Below are 24126 nucleotides of genomic sequence, written 5' to 3' on the forward strand. Positions count from 1 at the left end.
AGTGGCTATACCAGAGTTTTTCCTTTGTCCATGTTAGCAGCATAACTGTAGTAGGTGAAATAATAGTAATAGTGATCAATATTTAAAAAGAGATTGGCTTGGCAGAACCAAAACATCTCTTAACCCAAATGGAAGACATTCTAGTACTGAGTTTAGAAGCTTGTTCAAGTGGGTCTGGTGGGATTCATGAAGCTTGATAGTGTGCTTTTCAGCTGTTAGACACATTTCTTAAGCTGTACCCTTCTTACAGTCATGAATTTTATCAGTTCTTGAAGAAATTACTTAGCTGGAAATCCAAAGGGACTATGTTTATAACTGTATACCAAACTTAGTTGGTTTGTTCCATTTAAAATGGTATTTAATTTTTGAAAACTGAAGAGCTTCTCCAGCTGAGAAGTGCCCTGAGTACCACAAATTAAATGCACCAGGCTTTATAAATCTGTCTCTCCTGTTTGCATTTGCTCTGTATAACTATGTCCTCTGTGCGTGTTTCTGTCCGTGTCGTACCATAATGTACTGTCATTGATTAGATCAGATACAAGACCCATCAAAATCAAGGGAGAACTTTCTGTTGATGTAATTGAACACTGAATTGTGCCCTCTGAGATAGGTAGCAAAGCCTGCAGCCCTTCATGGGAATATTTATAATAGTCTTCCTATCTCTTTTGAGGAAGGTGAATATTCAGTAAACACTGTTCTGAGTTTTATTTGTGCTGGATATCTCTTCTCCATTTGCATACAGGATTCTGTTCATAGCTGTCGATGTGTCCTGCTGATGTTTCCACCTGATCAGTTATTTCAACCTTTATAAGGATCTTGAAAGCACAGCTTTCATGTAAATTGTTCATAGGGAACCCGTCCTGCAATACCTAATCGCCTCCTTCCACGGCCTTGGTTGTTTCTAGGCTAACTCCTATTTTAGCCAAAGGTAACAACAGCAAGGCACCCACTGTGTGCAACTAATGGAGACGAGCATTTGTTTCTCAAGCGCTGTAGGAATCTACTAACCAATCTTGATTTGCACTGAGGTGCTACAAGAAGAGCATTTGGACAGAATTTCCCCCAGAACAGTGATACTTGCATTATTTCTCTGGAAGCTGTGTGGCAGTAATTTGGTGAGAAATGAGACAGCGGCATGGAGACCTTACCTTCTCCACTACCTCCTCAGCTAGTTGGGAGGAAGAAGATCAAAGCTAAGCTATGACAGAGCGTGTATATTATAGTTTTGTATGTAAAAATATTATATTTCTTTTTTCTCCCATTTCATATTAGTGAGACATGATAGTTTCCAAGTGCTTCTTCATATGAGTTGTCCCTGTGGTGAGTCTCTAAGGTCTGGTGTTTACTACCAATGGGCCAATACTGGTCAAATAGCCCTGCAAAACTTTGTCACCTGTCTCCCTTTTGTTGGATTCATACCACCCTTCCTTCCTCTCCACGGAAGAAACTTGTCATTTCCTGTAACATTCCATAAAGCTGTTCCCCGCTGTGCAAGGCCTAATGAGTCCTAAACTGGCTAGAATCCTACTTCAGTACTGAGGAGGGAAGGACAGCCTGTAGTCTGACTGCTGTGGGATCTCTGATCTGCAGAATATTCTGTGACTTGCTGATATTTCTGGGTCTGCTAGAGTGTGAAGTTCCCTTACTCCATTCTGTGTAGCAGTTTTATGTTTCTTACACGTGGTCCATTTTGACTGTTGAGAAGGAAGTCAGAGCTGTGGCTCCTCCTGTTCATATCACTTTGCTTTCTTCCCAGTCAGTTGGTTACTCTTTTAACCATCCTCCGTTTTCTTTGAGTTGTCAGTGTTGAGAAAGGGATGTGGGAAGAATGTTCTTGTCTTCTGAACTCCTCTGGGCAGTTGCATCAGCAGTGCATCTGAGGTGAATGTGGAAAGAGACAAAAGAAATTGCAGTTAGGAGGAATTTGAAAATTAAATGCACTCAGTATCATATGGAAAAATACATAGAGATGATGCTGTGAAAAATGTCATATAGTTCCAGTTAGTTTTCTCACAATCACACTGAAGTCCTACTGTGAGTGAAACACTTTCTGAAATGTTTGAAGTCTGCAATAGGGACTTAGGATTTTCTGACTGTGGTCATAGCTGCTAAATAATAAAGGAAAACTTCTGCATAATTCCTTTACCAACTTGATTCTGTTTGAACAGAACCTGTTGTCCCCAGGCTAGTTGCTGTTTCTGTAGTGTGCTTATTTTGTATGCTGAGGCAGCATCATTTCATTTCCAGTTCTCAAACGTCTGGCTGTTAGGGCTTTACTGTGACACGCAAATACTGAATTTTTCAGTGGAAGCAAATACTCTAAAAAGTGCCTTGCTATTGCTAGAGATTTCTAATTGTTTTTCATGTAATAGGAAATAATGTAGGTAGATAACAATCTTGAAAAAAATTAATTATGCATCATATTGCTCTTTTTAAACTAAAACTTTTTTTTCCTCTTGTTCTATTCCACTTACTCCATGTACCCTTCACTATGATACATGAACTACTTTTCAGTGGTGGTGAGATGCATTAACTGTTTAAATATGAAGCTGCTGTTTATTCCTGTTGACAATGTAATCATTGTAATAGAAGAAAACTAACAGAGCATTTAAATTTACACCTCAATATTTTTACAGCTGAAATTATTTTTGAGTCAGGTTTTGGATTGTCATTCTTGATATACAAGTTCTATTTATTTTTTTTATTGAAACCTCTGTGTTGTTGTTTGAGTAGCTACTAATTTCTGTATTTTTTAAAAAGAATTTTAAATTTCTTTCAAGAGGTTTATCAATGGAAGTTACGTCTATTCTCCATATAATTTTTAGAAGATCAGTACTTGATGCTTGAAATGGAATCTTGGTGTCTGCCACAAATTAACAGCAAACAGGCTGAACTCTGGGGCATTAAAAAGTCGTTATCTTTAGCTGTTGCATTTCAGCTGTAATTCAGTTCGGGAATTCAATAAAGAAATCTAATTTCATTAGCCAGTGATGTCATCTCTATTGTCATAGGAGCCTATTTTAAGACTGTGGCAAATTTCATGTAGAAATGACAAGTAGTCAGTCAATGATATTCAGAAGTACCCTATAAGCTTTGAACTGGACTTTTGTAATACCAGTGAGCGTAGCAAATGGGGTTTGAAGTGTGTCTGCATTTAAACTATCTTTACAAATCTGAGCATTTTGCTTACTGCAGTGTTCTATTTCTGTTTTTCTTTCCAGCTATGTTGAGTGTTTCAGGAGGAATTTCTCCATGGAGCTCTTGTTTCTGTATAGCTGACTGGAAATTTTTGTTTGAGGAACTGGCAATTTAGAGGGGTTAAAAGTGTGCTGGAGCCAGAGCTGCATCAAGCCTGCGAGGCTGACACACTTAACAGAAAGATTCTGATCCAAGGCTGGGGAAGAGGTGTGCTCTTAGCAGAGAAGCAAATAGGCAGTCAGTCTTGTGGTGCAGTGCAGGGGCAATGCAAGTGAAGCTCTGGTCTGTTTGCTGGGGCAACAGAAGCATGGTTGGAAGGAACCAAGGTTGATGGTGCAGCTGAAAGCAGTGAAAACTGGACACTTGACAGTTTCCTGTGGGGTGTTCTTGTTCCTGCCCCCCCCCCCCCCCCCCCCTTCTGATGTACACAGTAATCATTCTGTGATCTCTCTTCAGTGCATGCTCATGCAAGCCATCGTGCATTTGGGGCCAGATGCTGAGGCCCTGATAGAGCCCTTTTGTGTAACTTTCTGCTGTATTATGTGAAGACAGTCATTGGGCTAGTGAAGCAGATGGAGGGAATAAGAGAAGAAAGACATCATATTGCTTGTGATGAAAATCAGCAGTGTTGGAATACCGCCTATCCAAACTTCAAGATGAGTTTTTCCTGTTTGTTTTACCTTCTTTAATATAATTCATATATGTCAGATATGTGGTATTCTGTGGAGTGAAACATAGCAATTGTGTGAATTGAAACAGTTTCCTTCAAATGATTTTAAAGAAGCCTTTCTGTGTCATGCTGCATTTTGAATTATACTTTATGACCCTAGGAGACATCATTAACCAAGAAGATGGCTTTCATTTGTTCTTTGGTGGGGTTTTTTTTGCTTTGAGCATTACATGCTTTTATCTGCAAGGGAATGACGTTTATGTATTTAAGCCATTTCTGTAAATTCATGCCCAGATCTTTGTTCCTCAGTAGATTTTGCTTTTACAGTGAAGATGTAGAGGATTAAGAAACAGGCCATATGGTAGTTTCTATAGCAATAGATTAAAAACTGTGTCTTGTCAGCTCTTGTGAGGTATGATGCAAGAATTAGATCAGGAAGGCACAGTTTGCTTGTCTGGTATTCTGGCAATTCTCTGTTATGGTAATGGACTCGGGCAGTTATCAGACGGAGTTTAGAAGGACTAGTTGACCTTTGTCTCAAACTCAGTCTGAGTAAACTTGTAATTTCATCCTTCTGAATGACAGGTATTCAGCACTGGACTATTTACATACTATTTTCTCAGTGTGTAGTGGGCAAGATTATAGTGATAATAGTGCAGGGAGAGGTTTTAATTAAGGCACTGCTGTTTTAAATGGAGTTGAGGCATCTGCTGAATCCATACTTGGGTCCCTTATTTAATAACTTGTTGTCAGTGGTATTCAATCCAGGATTAAGACACTGAAGTTTTAGTGTTTACAGGTAGTTGTGCACTGTATGCCTGAGCTCCTCTGTAATGAATGGGGATTGAGACCAGCCTAGGGGTGATTCAGCTCATGCTAAACTAGACATCTAGTATCTGGTTTCACAGGTTTCAGTTCCCTAACAGGATTTTTAAAAATCTGTGCCCAAACGTAGATGTCTTAATCTTGAACGGAATTAACTATTCCTACCCTGTGATTTATAGTTAGCTTGGATTCCTGTACAACATTACAAGCAGAAAGCTGAGAACTGCAGAGGAGAATAAGGCCTGATGAACAACCGTAATGTTTGCAGAGAGTGAGGGAAGATGTTTTTCCAGTGTACAGGATTATGAACATGCACCTTGAAATACCCTGAACCTGTAAGGACTTGGGCTATTATGCAACAACCGGTGGGTCTGTGCCACACTAGCACGTGGTATGAGTGTATACCCTGAATGTAAGTATTTCGGGTCCTCTTTCCTGTAAATGACTCATTACCATAGGTGTTTTATTCTGTGTTTGGCAGTATTACTCAAAGCTCGGTTTGAACAGTTATGTTACATGGAGGTCCCTATTCACAGTTCCTTACACTGCTGCTGTTGTAAAAAAACTTGCAATTAAAGGTTACAGTGGTTGATGGCAGGATGATCAATGTACAGGTATGGTGGGATGCTACATGCATTTTCAGCCTCAGTAACATGGAAAGTGCTGATTATAGTGTGTGTTTCCACAGATATTTGTAAGTGATCAATGATTTTAAAAGGTGGTATACTCTTTCTGAACCTTGAAGTCTTTCCTTTTCTGCTTAGATATTAAAAATCTCTTGAACTTTCAAGTTTTTAATGTGCAGAAGAATTACATATATGACACAGCACTACATACAAAGATGTGCGTACCAGAATCCTGTTCATACTTGCATATAAAGTTGTACTAATTATAAAACAGCTGCATCTGTGTTGTAAGGACTAGTACAGGAGTTTCTCTGTAGACATTTGGTACAGCATTAAACATGTAAATAAGGATTATTTGTTTTCAGGACACAGCGTAAAACATTAAGTGTAAGTCTGAGGAGATTTATTTGAGGATGCAGAACTGCTTCCTTGCAATGTCTGGGCATACCTTGAACAGATTGAGCCTGCTGGAAAACACTAGGATCAGGATGTATAAGAGTCATCTTGTACTCTTCCGTTGAACTGTACTCCATTAGAGAGCAAGGGATACAAAATCTTGGAAATTTCCTTTCCTTTGGGAAGGAAAATGAGTGATTTCATATGTGCGGGGTACATTCTGCCCTGGTGGAGGTGGATGTAATTCCTTGTATGTCAGTATAGTAGCACCCACAGATGTGAGGGAAGACATATGACTGAAAGAATGGAAAATATTGCAGAGGATGCTAAGTCAATGAAAGAAGTTAAATGAAGACTTAACAGCATTAGCCTCTTGTTTTCTGTGTCCTTAAAAGAGTTTAAGCTAAGAGCTAGGGAGGCTATATACTAAAGGATGAGCATGGAATGTTAGTGAAATTGAATAAACTGGATGTTGTTGAGAATTTGACTGAGTTTTTGTCTCTGGATTCACAAAAGGACATCAAGGTCATACGCTGTGGTTGGATAGCATTTTCTGTAAATGATAAATTTATACTTGTGGTGGTAGAGAGGGTGAAGCAGTGGTAATTCAACTATGGCTTTTTTCTCTAGGGAATGAAAGTCTTTTATGTAGGAGTCTAATATTCAACACTAAATCTTAACACAGATAATGATCTGGGAAGTTGCAAAGGCCACAGGTAATGTCCTGACATGCAAGAGAAACTTCATATTTTCAGAGTTAGTAGGAACTGGCATATTTGATGGGTAGTCTTTAATTGATTAGGTTTGTTGTGTTCTTTTAGTCAGGGTATTCAGTCAGAAAGATTAAACAGTAACCCTGGATTTACAAAGAGGCTTTTGAAACAAAGAGTCAGCTTGAGAAGACATATGAGTGAAGCATAAAAATTTGTCTCAGGAGGGAGAGCCCTTGAAGTGGGAAAAGCAGCAGTCAAAAGTTGATATGACAGTGCCAGAAACACCGCCAGCATCCCAACCTCTGCCAAGGCTGGGCAGAGCAGCTGCCCTGTTGGACACCATGAGGAGCCAGCATCCAGCTAGCGGAATGACTAATAACTTCTCATAACTTGAAGTTGGTGAACCTTGAGATGCATCCCTGGATACAGGAGGAGAGTGGTATATATTCCAGCTAGCTGTGACAAGGCCTGCAGAGGATTGTAAGCTCCTCTATCCAACAGGAGTTAGCTTGGAAATTGCAGTAATTTTCCTCTTTTTGTGCACTACCTGAATCTTGTAAACGGAGTATAGTCAACGAGAGAAGTTTATATCATGTAATAGTTGGTGGCATATGTAATAGCTAGGAGAGATACTGGAATGATGTTCAGTGGATACAACTCTCCTCCTTTGGGTTATCAGGGAAATCATAACACGGTCACACCTCAGAGGGAAAAGAATGAAGTACTGTCTGTATATTGAAATGTTTTTTAAACATTCATATGCTAGACTTCAATTAAGAGGAAGAAATATATAGATAATTAAAATGACACAGAAAATTCAGGAAGATAGTAATGCCTTGCATGGATGGAAAATTGAATACAATTCTTGAAGAAACAAAACCTATTAAGTATATTAAACATCTGACTAGCACCACCATAGTGCCTAAGCAGATTAGCAAGAGATAGTATGCTTTAGTGTAAACCTGATAAAGGGGAGGCCTGTGCATTTGTTGAGAGATTTTTTTGGTTTTTTCCCAGTAGTAATGTTATACTTGTTTTCTGATGTATGGTTAGAGACCATAATATGCCATGTAAATATCAGCATAGGTTGCATAAGATATATTTCCTATGGCATGGATTATTCTGAGAAGATAATCCTATTCTCTTCCTCCTTCAAATTCAGCATTTTCTGAATTCCAAATTTTGGAATTTAGCATGGTTTTTGCAGTGAAAGGCGCTGTGTTTTACTGATTGATTGCCTCAGTCCCGTGTAAGCCAGCAGGCTCTTGTCTCTGCGTAGAGCCCCACTGTGTTGTTCAAGTTCCCTGTGTGGGCTTTAAACCTCTCAGCTGTCTTTGAAGTAGACATTCTTTTTCATCTGTTTTACGTGTGGGAAACTGCTACGTAGGCTGATAATGTGTCTTTGCTCTCTGAAAATTCAGTAAATAATGTCAGAGATTTGAGAAGCATTCCACATGGTACTTTTTTTAGCTTTAGAGTCTGTTTCGTCTAAGGTAGTCTATTAACATCAAATACAAATTGCATCAGAGATAAAGCTTAGAAAAACAACATTGTCATTCCACACTGTAGCAGTGAAATCCTTATCAACGTTGTCCATATAGGCCTGTTGCATCGTTTCTGTTTTGCCTTTGGATCATTACTTATTTTATAGTCATTCACCTCCATCCTTCTGGTCTTCCATGAAGTGCAGTACAACCGCACTGAAAGGCGGTTCAGACTTCTCCTTCCCTGCAGAGTTAAGAAAAACATACTTTCTTTGCTTTCTTTTTTATATTGGATTCTTTTCTGGGTTTTGCATTTTGCTGTATTTTATGCCACAGGAACAATGTTCGTGATGTGGGTGTCCCTTTGCTTTGATGTTTAGCCATCCTTGAAAGCTGTTTACTGCTTTGTGTGCTCCCTCCTCATGAACACTCTCAAATAACCTGGCATCATGACAAGTTATTTAAAACTCCAAGTAGGTATTATTAGCTGCTTGTTTCTTTTAAGTTTTTTGGTATATTTAGACCCACACTTTTCCCATAGTACAAAGAAAGAAGGTAAAAGTTGTATAAGATCAAAGCATCCACTATTTTTATTTTTTGAATGTAATCCCTGGGTGATGCACCATGGGCTAGCTGGAAATTTGATCTTTATTGACTCTGCCATCTAAAAGAAAAAAGAAAATAGGTAAAACCGAAAATAGTAATTGGAAATAGCTCCTGTGGAGCAAAGCTGTCATGAAGCAGATTGATTCAGCAGTGGCAGAGTTGCTTTATTGATTGTGAGTCCTTAGTAAATTAAAAAGAGGACCAAACTCATTAATCTTTTGTGTGTGTGTGTGTGACAGTGACAATTTAGAATGTTCTGCCGGGATAAAGACACATATAGTGAGTGTGGGAATGTTATCTACCTCAGTCAGTAATAGGCTTGTCAGAGATAAGAACAGAGTTCTTCAAAAATCCTTCTGGGTTAAATGTTCTTTACTGTACTCTAAACAAAGGGTAGAAGTACTCTTGCTTGATTTTTTAAGCATTCAGGTGCAATTATTCTCGATAAAGGAATGAAGCATAGGAATTGTGCTAATTTTCTTCACATGTTCACAGTGGGTTCCTTAAATCTGATTATCTGTCTGAATTGCAACATCAAATTTGTTGTTAATAGAAAAGAATGTAAAACTTCGATTTATTCTATGTGAGGATCTCCATCTGCTTCAGAAGCAAAGGTCAGTTTTGGATTTGGATTTTTGACTCTTCCAATTACTGCTAATTGCTTAATGTCATAGCCCATCTGCAAGTATATTAATCCTTTGTTTATATTTTCCACCCCAAATCATCAAGGCTTGTCATAAGTATGAAATTCATTTAGAAGGGGAGCAGCCAGACAGTGTGATAGCACGGAAGCTTTTCCTCCACAGAAAAGTAGGGAGCAGGGGCAGAGCTAGGATCCTGTGCTGGTGAGGACTAGACTTACCAGATGTTACATAGATAATCTCCTGCTTTTCAGCCTCAAATTCTGCACCATCAGAAATTTTGTTGTACATTATTTCTTGTTGGCTTAGCATAGCTGAAATTCAGTCAGGAGGACAAGCTCTCCTTTTACTGTCTGTTTTCCAGCCACTTCTGCCTGAAAATCCAGTTACCAGGGATAGTTTTGTGGCCTCTCATTCCCAACATGCTGTCTGTTATAGAACACTCTGCAATTCTGCTATATTGGATGTACAGTTGTTAAGAGGACAGGGTTTGAAGAGCATCTTCTGTGAAGAGTCTCTGGGGCCATGCAGTTGGTGGGGTAAAAGGAGTTGGAGATGCACGAAGGAAAGCAGCCGAGGAGGCAGGGAGCTGGAATAACTGTTTCCTGCTGCTTCATACAGAGTCCCCATGCTGGCTCGCAGAACAAGGTCCTCTTCCGGGCCCTGGAGGGAGGTGGGAATGGGAAGTGTAGGAGACCCCACATAGGTCTCCTCTGACTCTGGAGGAAGTGCAGCTCTTGAACATTATCTGCAAGAACAGAGCTTGGTTACTACTACTGACCCAGAAAGAGGAACAGTGGAGTAACTGAGCCTCCAGGAAGGAATCTGGACAGAGTCTCATGTTCACTTTATTCTGCCATACTTCTGAAGAACCCAGTTTCTATATTGTTCCCTCACACCTGTCTCAGCAGTGAGCCAGAGAGGCAAAAGACAGACAGAGACTATTATTTTCCTCATTTCATCCAACCACTTCACTCCCCACTTGTGTTCTTTTCATGCTTTTCCTTTCCTTACTTGCTGGTCCTGATTAGTTATCCTCTGGTTTTGTTGCCTTGCCAGATAGCTACATCTTTTTACAGAGGCTTGCATCTAGTCATGCTTTATGGGACAGCCTCCCCATCAGATCTGTGAAGCCACTGTGTTTTCATCTTCACCCCGTGCTTCTTGGAGGATACCTAGAAGAAATGGCTAAGTGCAGGGGAAGGAGTGTTATTAGCAAGTGGCTGCAGCAAGTGGCTGCCGTTCATCTACTTGTGTAGCTACTGAAGTGTTTCATAATCATTAATCAGGGCTTATAGGTAGGCTTTATTCCTGTTCCCCCCCATCTCTCTTCCTTTTCCAGCCCCACTGTTTGTCACCCTCGTCATTTCTTGACTTAAATTTAGATAGCTCAACAGGAGAAGCTGTGTCACTCTATGTGGGTGGTACCACAGCGTAAATAATTTTTTTCCTAAAAGTGTAAATGCCATTGTAGTTTGCTCCAGTGTGCACAACATTAAATAGTAAATGTTGTAAGTGGTAATTTGTAGTGTTTAAAAGTCTTGCTTATTCAGTCTCTTGTCTTGCTGGGTTTTTATGTTGAATGACTGATCATTGCACCACTATTTTCTCTTTGTTAAATGCATCTGTATGCAGAAGCAGAACTGCTTAATTTGTTTCGCTCTGGCGTACTGTAGTAAGTCTGCTTTTAAATCGCATACTTAGTAGGTTACAAGTCAGGTGGCAGCACTTTCATGATGCTAATTCTCCAGTGTAGCTGGAACCACCGACTTGAATAGTTTTTGACCACTTTTCTTTTTTGTTAAGCCTTCTGTCTTCTGTAACTCTTTTGGCTTGCTTAAATGACCTGCTCCTTATTTTCCACAGCAAGTGTTTCTCTCATTTGGGAAATGTAAAAGGATAACATTCCTAGCCCGAGAAGAAGCAGAATGTAGCACTGCCATCTGGGCTGTGAAATTGGAATAAAGCTGAAAGCATTACCTCAATATATTGCCATGGCTAGGAGCCAGGTGGCAGATAATGAAAGGATGGTCTGGTAGTTGGCATGTTAGTCAGAATCTTGGGAGACTGCATGTGCTTGTTGTGCTGCAAACCTCCAAGAATGTGGGCAGATTGGAAATTATTTCTCTCACCTAATATTGGTTAGCTAAATGTTATGTATCTACTCTGAATTAATTGTCTCAGCTCAATCTGCTGTGAATGGATAGGCATTTCCAGAGGGCATTAGGGTTATCCCATGTCACTTAGCTCTACATTTTAAATTAGGATGAATCACTCTGTGGAGATACTTGTCTGTCTCTGCATAGACGTCACAAAGACAGTAGCTGACTGCCTGAGCCCAGGTACCTAACTTTCAGATGGCCGAGTTACAACAAATGAGCCCTCTCCCTCTTACACAGTTGCCTTTAGTTGAGGGGTAGTAATACTTTCCTACCTCACAGGTACACACAGATATTAAATGGTGCTACCATGTTCTCACAAAGAAAGTGATTACTATGAAAAGAAGAAAACGTGTAAATTTTTTTTTTTTTAGTATTTTAATATATATACACACATATTGGTGACTGCTTCAGATTTTTGAACACAGAGCTGAAAGGGAGAGATCTTAAGGACAGAGACTTTTCCTAGAGACTTTTGCATCCCTAGGAAATAAGTAGCTGTTTGATGGCAATATTCTGATGATCACATTGACAAGGCAAACAAAACTAGGACTTGAGAATGCCTGGCATGTATATGAAGCTCTGTAAGTCATGCTCATTCATGGTGACTGGTTTTGTTTCTTTTTAGATTGTGATGGATTTCAAACACCCTGATGGCCGTACAGTGGCAGTTATGCTGCCCCGATGCAGTTTATTAGTGATGGCCGGAGAATCCAGATACCTGTGGACACATGGGTACATACAAGAGTCCCTTCATTGCTGATAATAGAAGAATAATATATGTTGTTTATTTGCTTTGTTAATGACATTCTGTATTTAAAATTGCTCTGAAAGAAATTGTCAGGTTTTATAATTAATATACAAATTCACTCCTCTGCTCAGGTTAAATTGAAAAAAATTGGGGATTTTAGGAAGGTAATTGCCAGTCCCTGAGCTGCAGTTACCTGCTGCTGTCACAAGTGAAGTTTCTCTTGGAAATTGCTCTCATTTATATCTGTGGTGTAACAGTCCTCAGTGACTCTGAGCTGGCAAAGAATTGATTGTAGTGCAGTTAGCTTCACCATTTACTTTCTCTCTTTTCAGCCCCCAGCTTTTCCCATTGGCTCACATATGCCAAAGTCTTTAGAGAAAGGCTGGTTTAAGAGAGTGACTTCCCCTGCACAGAGGGCATGAGGGTAACAAAGAGGAGTCTTCCAGAGCTCTTACCATCTGCTTTAAGTGATAAGGCTGCATTGTACTGAGCTGGTTTTGGGTCCTGGAAAAGAGATTTATTGAAATATGTCTTAAGGCTTTGCTTATTTTAGAATTTAAATACAGGCTTTTTAAATCATGCACTGCTGGGATACTTATAATAGGAGCTCTGAAACTGGCAAAAAGGCTAAAACCTTGGCGAGCTCTGAGAGTGATAGCAGTGCACTTCAGGAGAATATGGAAACCCTCATATTGGACAGAAATGCACATGGTAAATGTTTCTTCCTTTGTTTGACCCAAGCCATCACTGGTTATAGTAGTCAATTGGGGACACTAATTACATTCTGTGTAAATTAAACATCAAATCCTTTTATTGGCAGAAGATATTCTGCCTTTTAATTTTACTGGTTAATTTGTATTATGAAGAAGGGTGACTGTGAATTCCCCAATGACCTTTACATTGTTAATTTTTATAGAGTGCTTATGCCACCTGTATATTCTCTCATTAAATTAAACAGTTGTAAAAAGCAGCTGGTACTACTGACGTGCATCATTCTAGAAGTCCAGGGCAGTGAAATCCTTTGTTTTTTGGTATACAAGACTGAACATGGTTACCAGCATTATAAGCTTCTTATTCTATCCTGTCAAATACTGTCAGTTGTTGTCTGGAAAGATTATCTACAACTCTGAGAACGGTTGTTTTCATGTGGTGACGTTGCTTGCCAGGGGAGCCAGGGGGCAGTCCCCAGCCCTGGGCATCCAGCAGCTCCATGGGGCTGGCCTGAGGCCAGGTTGGGATGTCAGCCCAGGGGTCAAGGCCTGGCTCAGTGGAGCAGTGGCCGTGCACAGACAGAGATGGGGACGCATCAGGGGCTGTAGCTGGGGCAAGGCCCAGTAGGGCACCCTCTGTTTAAAAGCAGCTCCCAGGGGAAGGAGGGGTGGCCCTTGCTGAGGCCTCTGGCTGTCTTCACTGCCTTCTCTAAGGCCACCAGCTCTGCTCTTTCCAACCTGGCCCAGGGTAGCCAAATTCCCAGGAGGGGGAAGGGTGCACACTGGGAACTTGCCAGCGGGCATTCAGGTTGGGGTAGTGTACCTGCATAAGAACTGGAATGAGATTATTACTTAACTCACTTGTACCTTCAAGTGATGGTTCTCTTTTGAGATCCAATGACATAAAATACATTTAAAATTAATATCCCAGATCTTTCTGCTCGTTTATAAGTTATTCCTGTTCCAGTGCTTGTCCATCTTTGCTAAAAATAGTTTTTCTATGTATTTTAAAAGCAATAGTGGGTCAAAGATACTCAACTGGAGTAAGCTTTCCATCATGGTAGTGGAGCATACTATTGTAATCAATGAGAATAATCATCCAGTGAACAAATGTAGTTAATTTACTTGCATATATCATGGCAGGATGTATTTAAGGTCATTTGTGATGCCTTTTATTTACTCCTCAGAAGTTAAATTAGAGAGAAAAAGGTTCAATTTTGGAATTATTCTGGAAATCTTTTCAGTGTGTCTTATTTGGATGCCAAGGGAACTAGAGACTTCATTTTGATCCTGTTAACAAAGTGCACATGGAAAGGGGTTTTGTTCTGTTTTCTCTGAAGGAGAAACATATGGTTAAGAAATAAGCTATAAAGTGTCATCAAGGAGAGCAAAAGATATGTGCTCTTTTTGGCTCATAGATGAAAGTAATATTACAGCTGTTTTGATGAGGTTCATTTGTGATTTTTTTTTCTGATGAGGTTCATTTCTGATTGGGTAACCTGGCAAAACACCATTCCTGACACTGCAGTGAAACCTGGAAATAAGAACCTTGAAAAAGAAGACTTATTAGTGCAGGTACAGAAGAAAATCAAATAGAAAATCTGCAAACTTGGGTTTTGAAGTTCTGTCCAGGGAGTCTTGAGCATCCTCATCTGATTATTTCATCATAGCTTCATTATCTGCTGTGAATAAGGCAGTTCTTTATTGGATCCCATCCTTCCCATGGCTGCCTCTGGGAGATTTCCATTCTCAGGATTGCTTCGTGTCTCCTTTTTGCAACAGCTAGATGGAGCATCAGAGTGCTGCTTCCTGATTTCCAGATAGAAAGGACCTGCACTCTATTTCCCTGTGACTGGATTAGAGATCAGTTTCCCTGCAGTAGGAAAGATGGCATACAGCAAAGTACAGGAGTGCTGATCAGATTGCCTTGTTGGCATTCGTATCATTCTTGGTTAAGTACAGGCACTGGTCACCAGTTTCACGTGACCTGCAAAAAAGTTCCGGTAGAAATTTGAGACTGAGTCTGAATGCTCTGCTTTATTAAAAGATGTAAGACACTTTTTTTTTTTCTGCTTTTGGCTCAGCCTGTGAGGGTTAAACTCAACTAACTAATATAGAAGTCAGTTTTATACTGAGAGTTTGCCCTGTTGGGAGTCAAGTACTTTGAAGTCAGCACTTCTGAAAGGGCTTCACTGAGAGGCCAATTCCTTAGAGATTTTTTTTTCCTTCAGGAAATTTCTGCATTAATCTTCTTGATGATTAAGTTCAGGAAGCGTTTCAGTGTGACAGTAACAGCTTTGAAGTGCTAAGCAATGTATTTCCCTGAAGAGTTTCCATTTTATTCCAAGAGTATCTACTTTTTCCCATGTGCAAGTGATGGGAAACTACATGTGGGTGCAGCTGTTTCTCTTCTTTCATGTTGTGTTTTGCATTTTACTTTTTCAGTTTCCTCTTAGCTTTGGGAGAGATCTATTTGTAGAGCTATTAAAAATTTTTGGGATTTGGTAGTTCTTTGTAATGTAAACCTTTTCATAAAATTGTTTGAAACTTTTGTCACCCCAAGAAAGTTCAAAATCACTTTCATTTTATAAATTTTGTCCTTGCAGAAATGTTATTGTGTTCCATTAAGATCCATGCCAAATCCAGAAGTAGCTTAAGAAAAGGTATGCTCGCAGTTTGCTTGGCTGGTAGATTTTGATCAAGAAAGATCTACAGGAGAATTTCTCCCTTTTAGGTATTTTAGCAGATCTCGCAAGTGCTACATTCTTTGCATCCTCTGTTGTCAAGGAATGGAAAAGCAATTCTGTTGCAAAGCAGAATTCATTGGAGAGGCCCATTTGTAACAAGAAACTTCAATCTGCTAATGTAGAGCTCAGCCAATTCTGTGCTTTTATAGCCATACCCACCATTTTTAGTAGTGTATTTTATCTTTAACAAATATATTTTTTAATATAAAATAAATATATTAAAAAATATGTCCTAGAACAATAAAAAATCAAACTTTATGGAAGGGAAGGAAGGAAAATGTAATTATTTTCAATTAAATAACACTTTAATTAACATCATTAGTTTGTGTCAGCTCCTCTTTTTTTCTTTGAAATTGAATAATTTGAAAACTGAGAAGCAGCAGTATGTTAGATAGCATGTTATAGTCATATTTGTCACAGTATGTAAGAATTACCTTCTTACAAAGATGGATTGGGTTTTTTTATGATGCAAATTGAATTATTATTTTATTTTGTGTTACTCTGTTTTAGGATTACACCCCGAAAATATGATGTAATTCAGGCATCTGATCTTGGGCAGAAAGTTGGAACAATCACTGCTGATGTTGGAGATTTAACACTAAATCGAAGGGAAACAAGGACATCGTTTACATTCAGGAAAGTGAGAAAAAGCCCTTGCAATTGCAGTAAGTGTCTTGAGGTGATCTTCCAAGTCAGAATTATTATTTACCACTAATACATAAGTGGGTTTTTTCTGGCAAATCAGTTTATCCCTTTGGGTACTTTTGGCAGTCCTGGTAGCCATTCTTGAATGACTTGGAGTTGGGCATACTATATGGCTTGAATTGGTTGCATCTATATGGTTGCTGGAGTTTCTCTATACAGAAAGTGATTTGACTTGCTCCAGAGCCAGGCAAGTAATCTGGAATCTTGCCTTTCATTGGGTCCTCAAGTGCCGGAATAACATATCAGAATAGAAGTAGCTACTTCAGGTTCCCATCTCTTTTGGTTGTTTTTTATCTGAAGAGGACTGTAATTTTGTGAAAATAAATACATTAGAGAAGGCAGAGTAGTCAGATCTGCAGTGACAGGGCCATGTAAGTGCCTTAGGGCAGTACAGATAATAATAGATAGGTGTCTCAATGATTACATGGAATTGAAGTCCATTTGTGCCCTCAGAACAGAATTTCAGAGGCTGGATTGCAGTGATGTCATGATCTTTGGTATTAGGGGCACTGTCTCAGTTTTGAAAACATAAACCACGTTAACATAGCAGGATGAATGATCACTGCAAACGGCCTCTGGTACATGCAAGTAGGTTGCTTATTTTAAGGTCATCAAACACTTCTGCAGTTTGACCCGTATTTCAGTTTTTAGAAGGTGAAGGAGGAATTAAGCATTTTTTTCATTTTAATATTTTGCTTTTAACTTTATTTTGCTAAATAAATTTAACCAACAGGGCATTACTTATATATATTTTTTGTGTATCTGTTGCTATATCTAGTTTACCCATCTGTCTGTGACAGCCAAAAAGGACAGCAAAGACAGATACAACCTTCATTTCCCCACAGTGAGATGGAGGCCTTGAAGCTGGAGCAGGAATATGTGCACAAGGTGTATGAAGAGATTGCCACACACTTCAGCAGTACCAGGCATAGCCCATGGCCCCGAATTGTAGAGTTTCTCAGGTCTCTACCAAAAGGGTCGATAGTGGCTGATGTTGGTTGTGGTAATGGGAAATATCTAGGCATCAACGAGGATTTGTACATGGTAAGTAGTGGCTACTGTCATTTGTTTTCATTGGTACTAGTATTTATTCCATTGTGCAGTTGTAGCATGTTGGAGCTTCAGTTGTGGGAAGAGTGCCAAGAACAGAAAGCTGTTTGCTGATCCAAGATCAATTACCATTTGTGTTAGGTTTCCCAATCCATTCACTATGTACGTTACCCTTTTTTTTTTTTTTTCCCAAGCTACTTTTGCTTTGCAAGTCAAAATATGTTGATTAAAAAAACCCCCAACAGTAATGGGTGCAGTGGATTGAGAAATTGTAATGGATGCTTTATCCTTTTTTATTTTGTTCAATAAACTTATTAAAAGGGAAAATGGTTGGGCAGTTTGAATGCTTCCAATGAGTTTTTCACTTGGCTGGTGGGTGGGGAATACAGTGCACATGTCTCTGAAATCTCCATGGGCAGCACTGCTTTTCATACATCCTCTGCAGTTCCCTTTGGCCTGGTGGCGTGGCTCATTTGTGAATGATGTCATGTTTGGCTGTCCCACCTCTGACTCCATGCATAGGCCCAGTAAATATGCCAACATAAAATTCATGGGGGAGCCTCGTCTTCAGCACAGACTTCGTGCCTTTCTCTCACTCCCTTGTCTTCACCTTTAGACAGTTCTGACATCATTCTTGCTGATGTTTTCATCACCTGCTCTGTCTCACAGTCTGTACTTAGCCCAGTTTTATTTCTCTCCTTCCTATCAGGGAGACATGAAGCTCATACAAATATGAACCAAGAAAGAGTTTCTATTGCAAATATTTCAAAGACTTTTTTGCAAGGGTCAAATTTCATGGGGTTTTTACCCAAAAGAAATCTTTGAGAGGTATGCATTATGATATCTGCTCTCCCCTGTTCCAGAATTGTCTGGTTCTTTCATGAGCTTGTACTGTGAAACACTTTGAAATCCATCAGACTTGAAAACTTTTATGTAAGGGAAAATATTAATTATTAATAATAAAAGTCAGGCTTGTTTGTCTGTTTCAGGAGTTTCTGTCCTGCTGTTTATATTCAGCTATAAAACCTTATTTGTTATTTACAGCCCTGACTATATTAGTAATGGATTTATTTCCATTACTGTTCTTATAAGCTAGAACAAAATCAACTGTTTTGTAAGTAGGCATGTTTATGCCTGACTGTTGTAGCCTGAAAATAATTATTAAGAACGTTTCACTCTTGCACTCCGGACTCCTGTAAGAAAAGTCAGCTAACCTAACTAGAGAGAAGGAAAGTTCATCAGGGTACCATGAAGGTCACCTAGTCCTAAAATGAATTTGGTAAATTGCTGTTGTGTAGGTTTTTGGTAGACTTTTAAGGTGAAATCTCTGCAAGATGCTGTGTTCAAAAATTGCCAGCATCAGTCTATTCTCTGGAGTCCACAGTTAACCAGCTAAAGGAAAGAAAGCGCACATTATCTATTGGCAGTCAAATGAAAGCCAGCCCCTCTCCTCTGTCACTTTAGGAGTTACCTCATTTCATATGTGCCTGCAGGAGAAATCCAAAATCTGAAAAATAGCAGTGAAAGGGAGGAAACCTTTTAAAGAGGCAGTTGAGACAGCTGAAAAACAGAATATGGGAATTGCTTCATTCAATTTGCCTCCCTTGATATTTTATTTTCCACTGGTGACAACTAGTTGTTCTTGGTTGGAGTTAGACTCTAGACTTTGCATTTGCTTATTTTCATCTGCAAGCCAGCACGGAGTCTCAGGAGGATAGATGTGGTCCCTTCTTTCTACTGTATTTATTTTTATGTGTCAGCCAATGTGTGGTTAAAGAAAACCTGGTGTGTATTTTGTGTACAGATATTTTTTTTTTAAAAAACTTTTCACAAGGTATCTCAACGGACTAAGAAAACTAAATTATTATAGGTGAGAGGAACAGTGTGGTGTGGTGTTACACTGGTTTGGACACAAAGGTAGGGGCTGTTGGATGTCATTCAGTACGGATGAAGGTTTATCAGTGGGTGTCACTTCAGTCACCTAACATGGATATGAGTACTTGCTGCTCGTGAGGACAGTGAGGTGATCCGAGGGGACCTGACAGGTTGGGAGCAGGTTAAACTGCAGCAAACTGTTTTCTGATGAGAAAACAAAATACTTTGGGCACATTTGGTGCCATTTATTGGATGGAACTTACGGTCACAAAATGCCAGAAAGCCAAGCACTGAGCAGCAGTCATAAGGATTGGGTCAGATTCTTCTGTGAGACAGTGAATTGCTTTGTTCATAAGTAATACAAACCCTTTTTCTTTGACCTGAAGGAAAGTGCTGGTAGGCAAGACATTTTTCTTATGGTCAACTTTTTAGAGGGTGAAACGTCTTGATTTTTTTTTGTGCATCTTCCTCTAAAGCAACTGGTAATGGCTATTTTTTTGATGCAAGGTACTACTTTAAATACTTTGTTTCTGTGATTGTGGAAGGGACCAACGTTAGTGGCTTTTTATTTTGTGAATCCTGATTTTGTGGGAAATCAATACTCATTTATTCATAAATGGAGGATCAGTACTCGTATATTCCTTAATGGGATTTTTACCTATATTCCCTTGTCGTACTGCTCTGTAGGAATTGTCAGCAATGTATCAGTATTATCACTGGCCCTTGTCGTACTGCTCTGTAGGAATTGTCAGCAATGTATCAGTATTATCACTGGTAGCCCGTCTCCTTGGTGTGGTGACTGTGTTGGATGAGTCAGCCTGTTCCTTTTATCTAAGGGAGAAAGGAGCAGTCTTTTCCACTTTGTGTTGTCCTCCTGGGTTCTTACTTGGGCTCAACAGAAAGGTCTGATTATACAGAGCTGTTTCTCAGACTGTGTTACTTCCATTTACCATGGGCTGGGCATGGAGACGAATATGCTTTGTATATCAGGTGCATTGTTGGGATAAGGGGAGTGCTTTCTACATTCAGGGCATCAGTTTCTGCCCTTATTTGCTCCTCTTGACTTGGGAGCATAAAATCCAGGCAGAAACTTAATAAATTGCTGCAGCCTTTCCTTCACAGCAATTGCTGGGGCTCTTGATAAGTTTTTATGCACAGTGCACTACAGCTCTTGGCCTAAGCCCCATTGGGAAGGAAGCAATAAAGCAGTGCTGTGAAATTAGGAGTTATTTAGGGTTTGGGTAGAACACTCGTAGTACAATATGTAGCTTGGAGTGTTTAGACTCAAACACTGAAAACCTGAGGCAAGCACTTTCTAAAGGCCAGTGATGTGCTCTAAAGATTACTGTACATTTTTAGATAGGTTACTTTAAGTAGCAGTGGTAATGGTAGATCAAAGCTAAGGTAGCTCTCCTAAAGGTTTTAGTCTTCAGGCACTGTCTGAAAATGTCTCCACTGTGGCCTGTGCTATTGTATTTGCTTCAGTTTCTTTGGATGATTACATACAGCCTTATCTACTTGAGTATCCTTGTGTAACAATGAAATACACATGAGTCCAGCTATGCTCAACGAAAATGACAATTCTGTAATGGCTGCATTATTCTGACACAATGAAAAAGCAGCAATTTCGTGACAAACAAATTCAGATTAACAATGATGGAGCAAGAGGTGGAATTGAAATCTGATGTAGTTAGGACAAAGACTGGAGAAAGATTGAATTTAATAAAGTTTCAGATTACTTTTTCTGTCTCGCCCAGTTTTTTTATTGTTTGAAGAAAGAAAGAAAGAAATGCTTTTAGGGTAGTTTTTACACAATCCCCTCCCCACCCAACCTCATTTGGAGGAAATATTTTAACAGTTTATATTTAAGTGCTTTCAAACTTAATCATATCTGTAAGCAGGGCTTCTATTTTCACAGAATGCTACGTTTCAGCCTTACACCCCCCCCCCCATCATCACAAGGGTTTCATTCCAGAGACAGCTGACATCATTGCAATGTATCCCATCAGTGTTTGTAAGTTTAGCTCTGTCTCCCGGTTTCCACTGTTCAGGTATGTGGGAATGTGTAAATTCCCCCGGGAATGTGTAAATTCCCCCAGGAATGTTCAGCATCCTCACAGGGCTAGGGTGTGAGTCAAAGACAGTGAAGCCTTTCAATTTTGTGGTTTGCATTCTTAATTGAACTGATAAACTGGTGGGACAACTGAAAATGCTATTTCCTTGCCAGAATATTGATGCTAGGAAGAAAAGGCAACACAGGAGCCCAAATGGTTTGCTTTAATACAGACATTCCTATTTCTGTAGTGTGTGTCATTCAAAGGTAATCAGTAACATAGCCTGTATTTCACATGACCTTGTAAGACATCCTTTTGCTGTGTGAGATGTGCATTTGTTTTCTGCATTATTGTCCCAAACTGGCTTCCATGGGAACTGTATAGAAGTTTGATTTTTGCCACGGTGTGAGGAAGAGAGAGAGTGAATATTTGCTGCCATACGGTTGCATAATGGTGGGTGGCTTTTAGTTGTGCTGGGTCCATGTTCATTGAGAACAAATTCTGATCCAAAAGACTTAGTAGTAGTAGGTAAAAGCAGGAGGGACAAAACTAATTGTAAAGGTATACCTGGAGCAAGTTCGCTGTACCTTAGTGATTGGAGGGTGAGGCAGAGAAACGTCTCCTGCCATCTTCTCTCTCTGAATAGCAGTCATTATAATGATGGGAGGGAGGCCTGGGAAGAGAGCTCAGAAGGAACTGGGGTAACAGCAGCACAAAGCAGAATGAATGCTGAATTGCTCAACTTGGTTCTGACACTTTGTCATTGAGAAATGAACTTCAGATTTCAGACATAGCACTCTTTTTTCCACAGACACCCTGACTGTATGCAATGGAAAACCAAAACAGTACGTGAAGGGAATGTTAAAGTCTGACTCAGACCAACTGGAGCAAGGAGATTTGTCTGTCTTGCTATGGCTGTGCTGGTGTCTCTTTTTCTATGTGTGTGTGTGTGTTTACTGGAATGTAATTTCGTTCCTTGATGCTCTCATGCTATTAGTTATAGCTGAGGTGTTTCTCCAGGGAGCCACATAATTCCATTTGGCAGCTGGATTTCAGAATTAGATGTAGTTTTCTTAATCAGTTTCTAATGTGCTGAATCAGTCAGGTTTCCAGATACTTAAATGAACTAATTCTACCAGGTAAGTTAGTTACAACAAAAAAAAAAAAAAAGAAAGAAAATATATAATGGTGGGCAACATCAACCTGTCTTTACCTATCTTTATTGAAGCTTAAAAGAAGATTTATCTCTTGCAGATTTGCAGAACCATTATAAAGCAAGCTATTTATTTAGTGTCTTTTGCCCCCTAATTATCTATTCCAAAACACCGCATTAGGGAGATTTTGTAAAATTTAGTTGAGCTATTCCTGGCTGAAACAATGGAGGTAAAGGTGCCTGAGAACACAAAGGAGTGGAATAGGATATCTGCCTGTGTTATCCTGTTCCTGGGAAGCCAGTACAGAGCTGCTGCAAACTCGGACAAAACAGGTGTTGCATGTGTTTCTCTCTTACTTTATCCTCTTTTATCTTAATCTTTTTTGATACTTCCGTTAGTCTAAAAGTTTGTGTCACCCAGTGTGCCCTAAAGAGAGGGTGTTGTATGCCAGAATGACAACATGCTTTTGTGTCTTTTATAAGTTTTTTGTTTGGTGTTCTAGTTGAAGAGTTACAGGCCTCCATACTAATACAGATTTCCTGGCTTAAAACAAAAGTTGGGTGCAGTTAGTGTTTATCCAGATAAAATGAAAATCAGTGCCTGAAATCCCTCTTAAAAATGTAAGTGGACTCTTGGTTTTTAATGAATGCATGTTTCTTGTAAGATAAAAAATGCAGGAGTGTGGTGATTTAGAATTCTTTTAAAAGATTATCCTGCAGAGAGATTTCTAGTAAGGATGCTAAATTTCCTTAGCTTCAGCATCAGGCATATCTGTAGTGACTCCCTGTGTTCAGCATTTATGCATATATGCATAGCACCTATTATAATGTTTACATTTAAAACCACATAAAGTTTTAGCCTGATATACCTATTTTAGAGCAGCTATGCATTCAAAGTGATCCATTGCAAGGTCTCCATTTTCATTGTGAAACAGAATCTTTCTGCTTTGGATGTACATTCACTTTAATAAGTATGACAATACAAGTAAGCCTGACTTCATAATTATTTTATATAATTTAGATGCAAATGAGGACTTCAGATTCTGGCAGTCATGCCTTTGTTCTCATTCTCAGTTCATTGGATTTCATCAACATACAGTGTAGTCCTTTCAAGGTCACTTTGGGAGGGGAGGATTGAGTTCCATTTATCCAGCCTGTTTTTACTATAGACGTGCAGGGCCAAAGCAATTTAATATAGACGTGCAGGGCCAAAGTAATTCTTACTGGGAAAGCTTGTTGTCGGTGGAATTTGCAAGTATTCTCCCTCCTTCTGCCAGCAGTGAATTTGGTCCTTTGAGTTTTACTAGATACTGCATGCTAATGTCTTAATTGCAAAAGTAGTTGAAGGCACTGGTAATGAGGTGTGGAATCTAACATGCAGGTTGTCAGCTAAATCCATTCCATGATGAGAGTAATTTAAAGGGATTTCAGTTGGCTTCCAGTGTGAAATGATGGGCATTTATGTTTACTTCCAAGTAAACAAGTGCTTCCTTTTTTTATTCGTAAATACACTATTCACTCTGTGCTTTAGTAAACACAGAGATGAGTCCAAGGGATAAATAGGAAGAAAGCAAGGACTGATCTTTTCAGGTCTGTGTAGAGATAATTGGCAGGACAATATGTACATACTCATAGTACTGGTTTTGTGGAAGATTATCTTGGGTTGTCAGGTTGGCATTTTCACAACTGTGTAATTTACTTTGGACCAAAAGTCAGGGACCTGACTAGAAATCAGCTCACCTGGAAGCTTTCAGGACATATGA

At 39.4% G+C, this 24126-nt stretch overlaps 1 protein-coding gene across 4 annotated transcripts in view; it reads left to right on the plus strand.

The window, feature by feature from the left end:
- Nucleotides 1-24126, plus strand: part of ALKBH8 (alkB homolog 8, tRNA methyltransferase) — a 49087-nt gene that overhangs the window by 21665 nt on the left and 3296 nt on the right. For all 4 annotated transcript variants that reach the window (XM_074932263.1, XM_074932271.1, XM_074932280.1 and 1 more), the window contains 3 exons: nucleotides 11947-12053; nucleotides 16037-16191; nucleotides 17010-17275. In XM_074932263.1, the coding sequence (XP_074788364.1) occupies nucleotides 11947-12053; nucleotides 16037-16191; nucleotides 17010-17275 (528 nt within the window). The remainder of the gene's footprint in view (nucleotides 1-11946; nucleotides 12054-16036; nucleotides 16192-17009; nucleotides 17276-24126) is intronic.

This window comes from Athene noctua, chromosome 1, assembly GCF_965140245.1.
Source record: "Athene noctua chromosome 1, bAthNoc1.hap1.1, whole genome shotgun sequence".
Taxonomy (NCBI): Eukaryota; Metazoa; Chordata; class Aves; order Strigiformes; family Strigidae; genus Athene; species Athene noctua.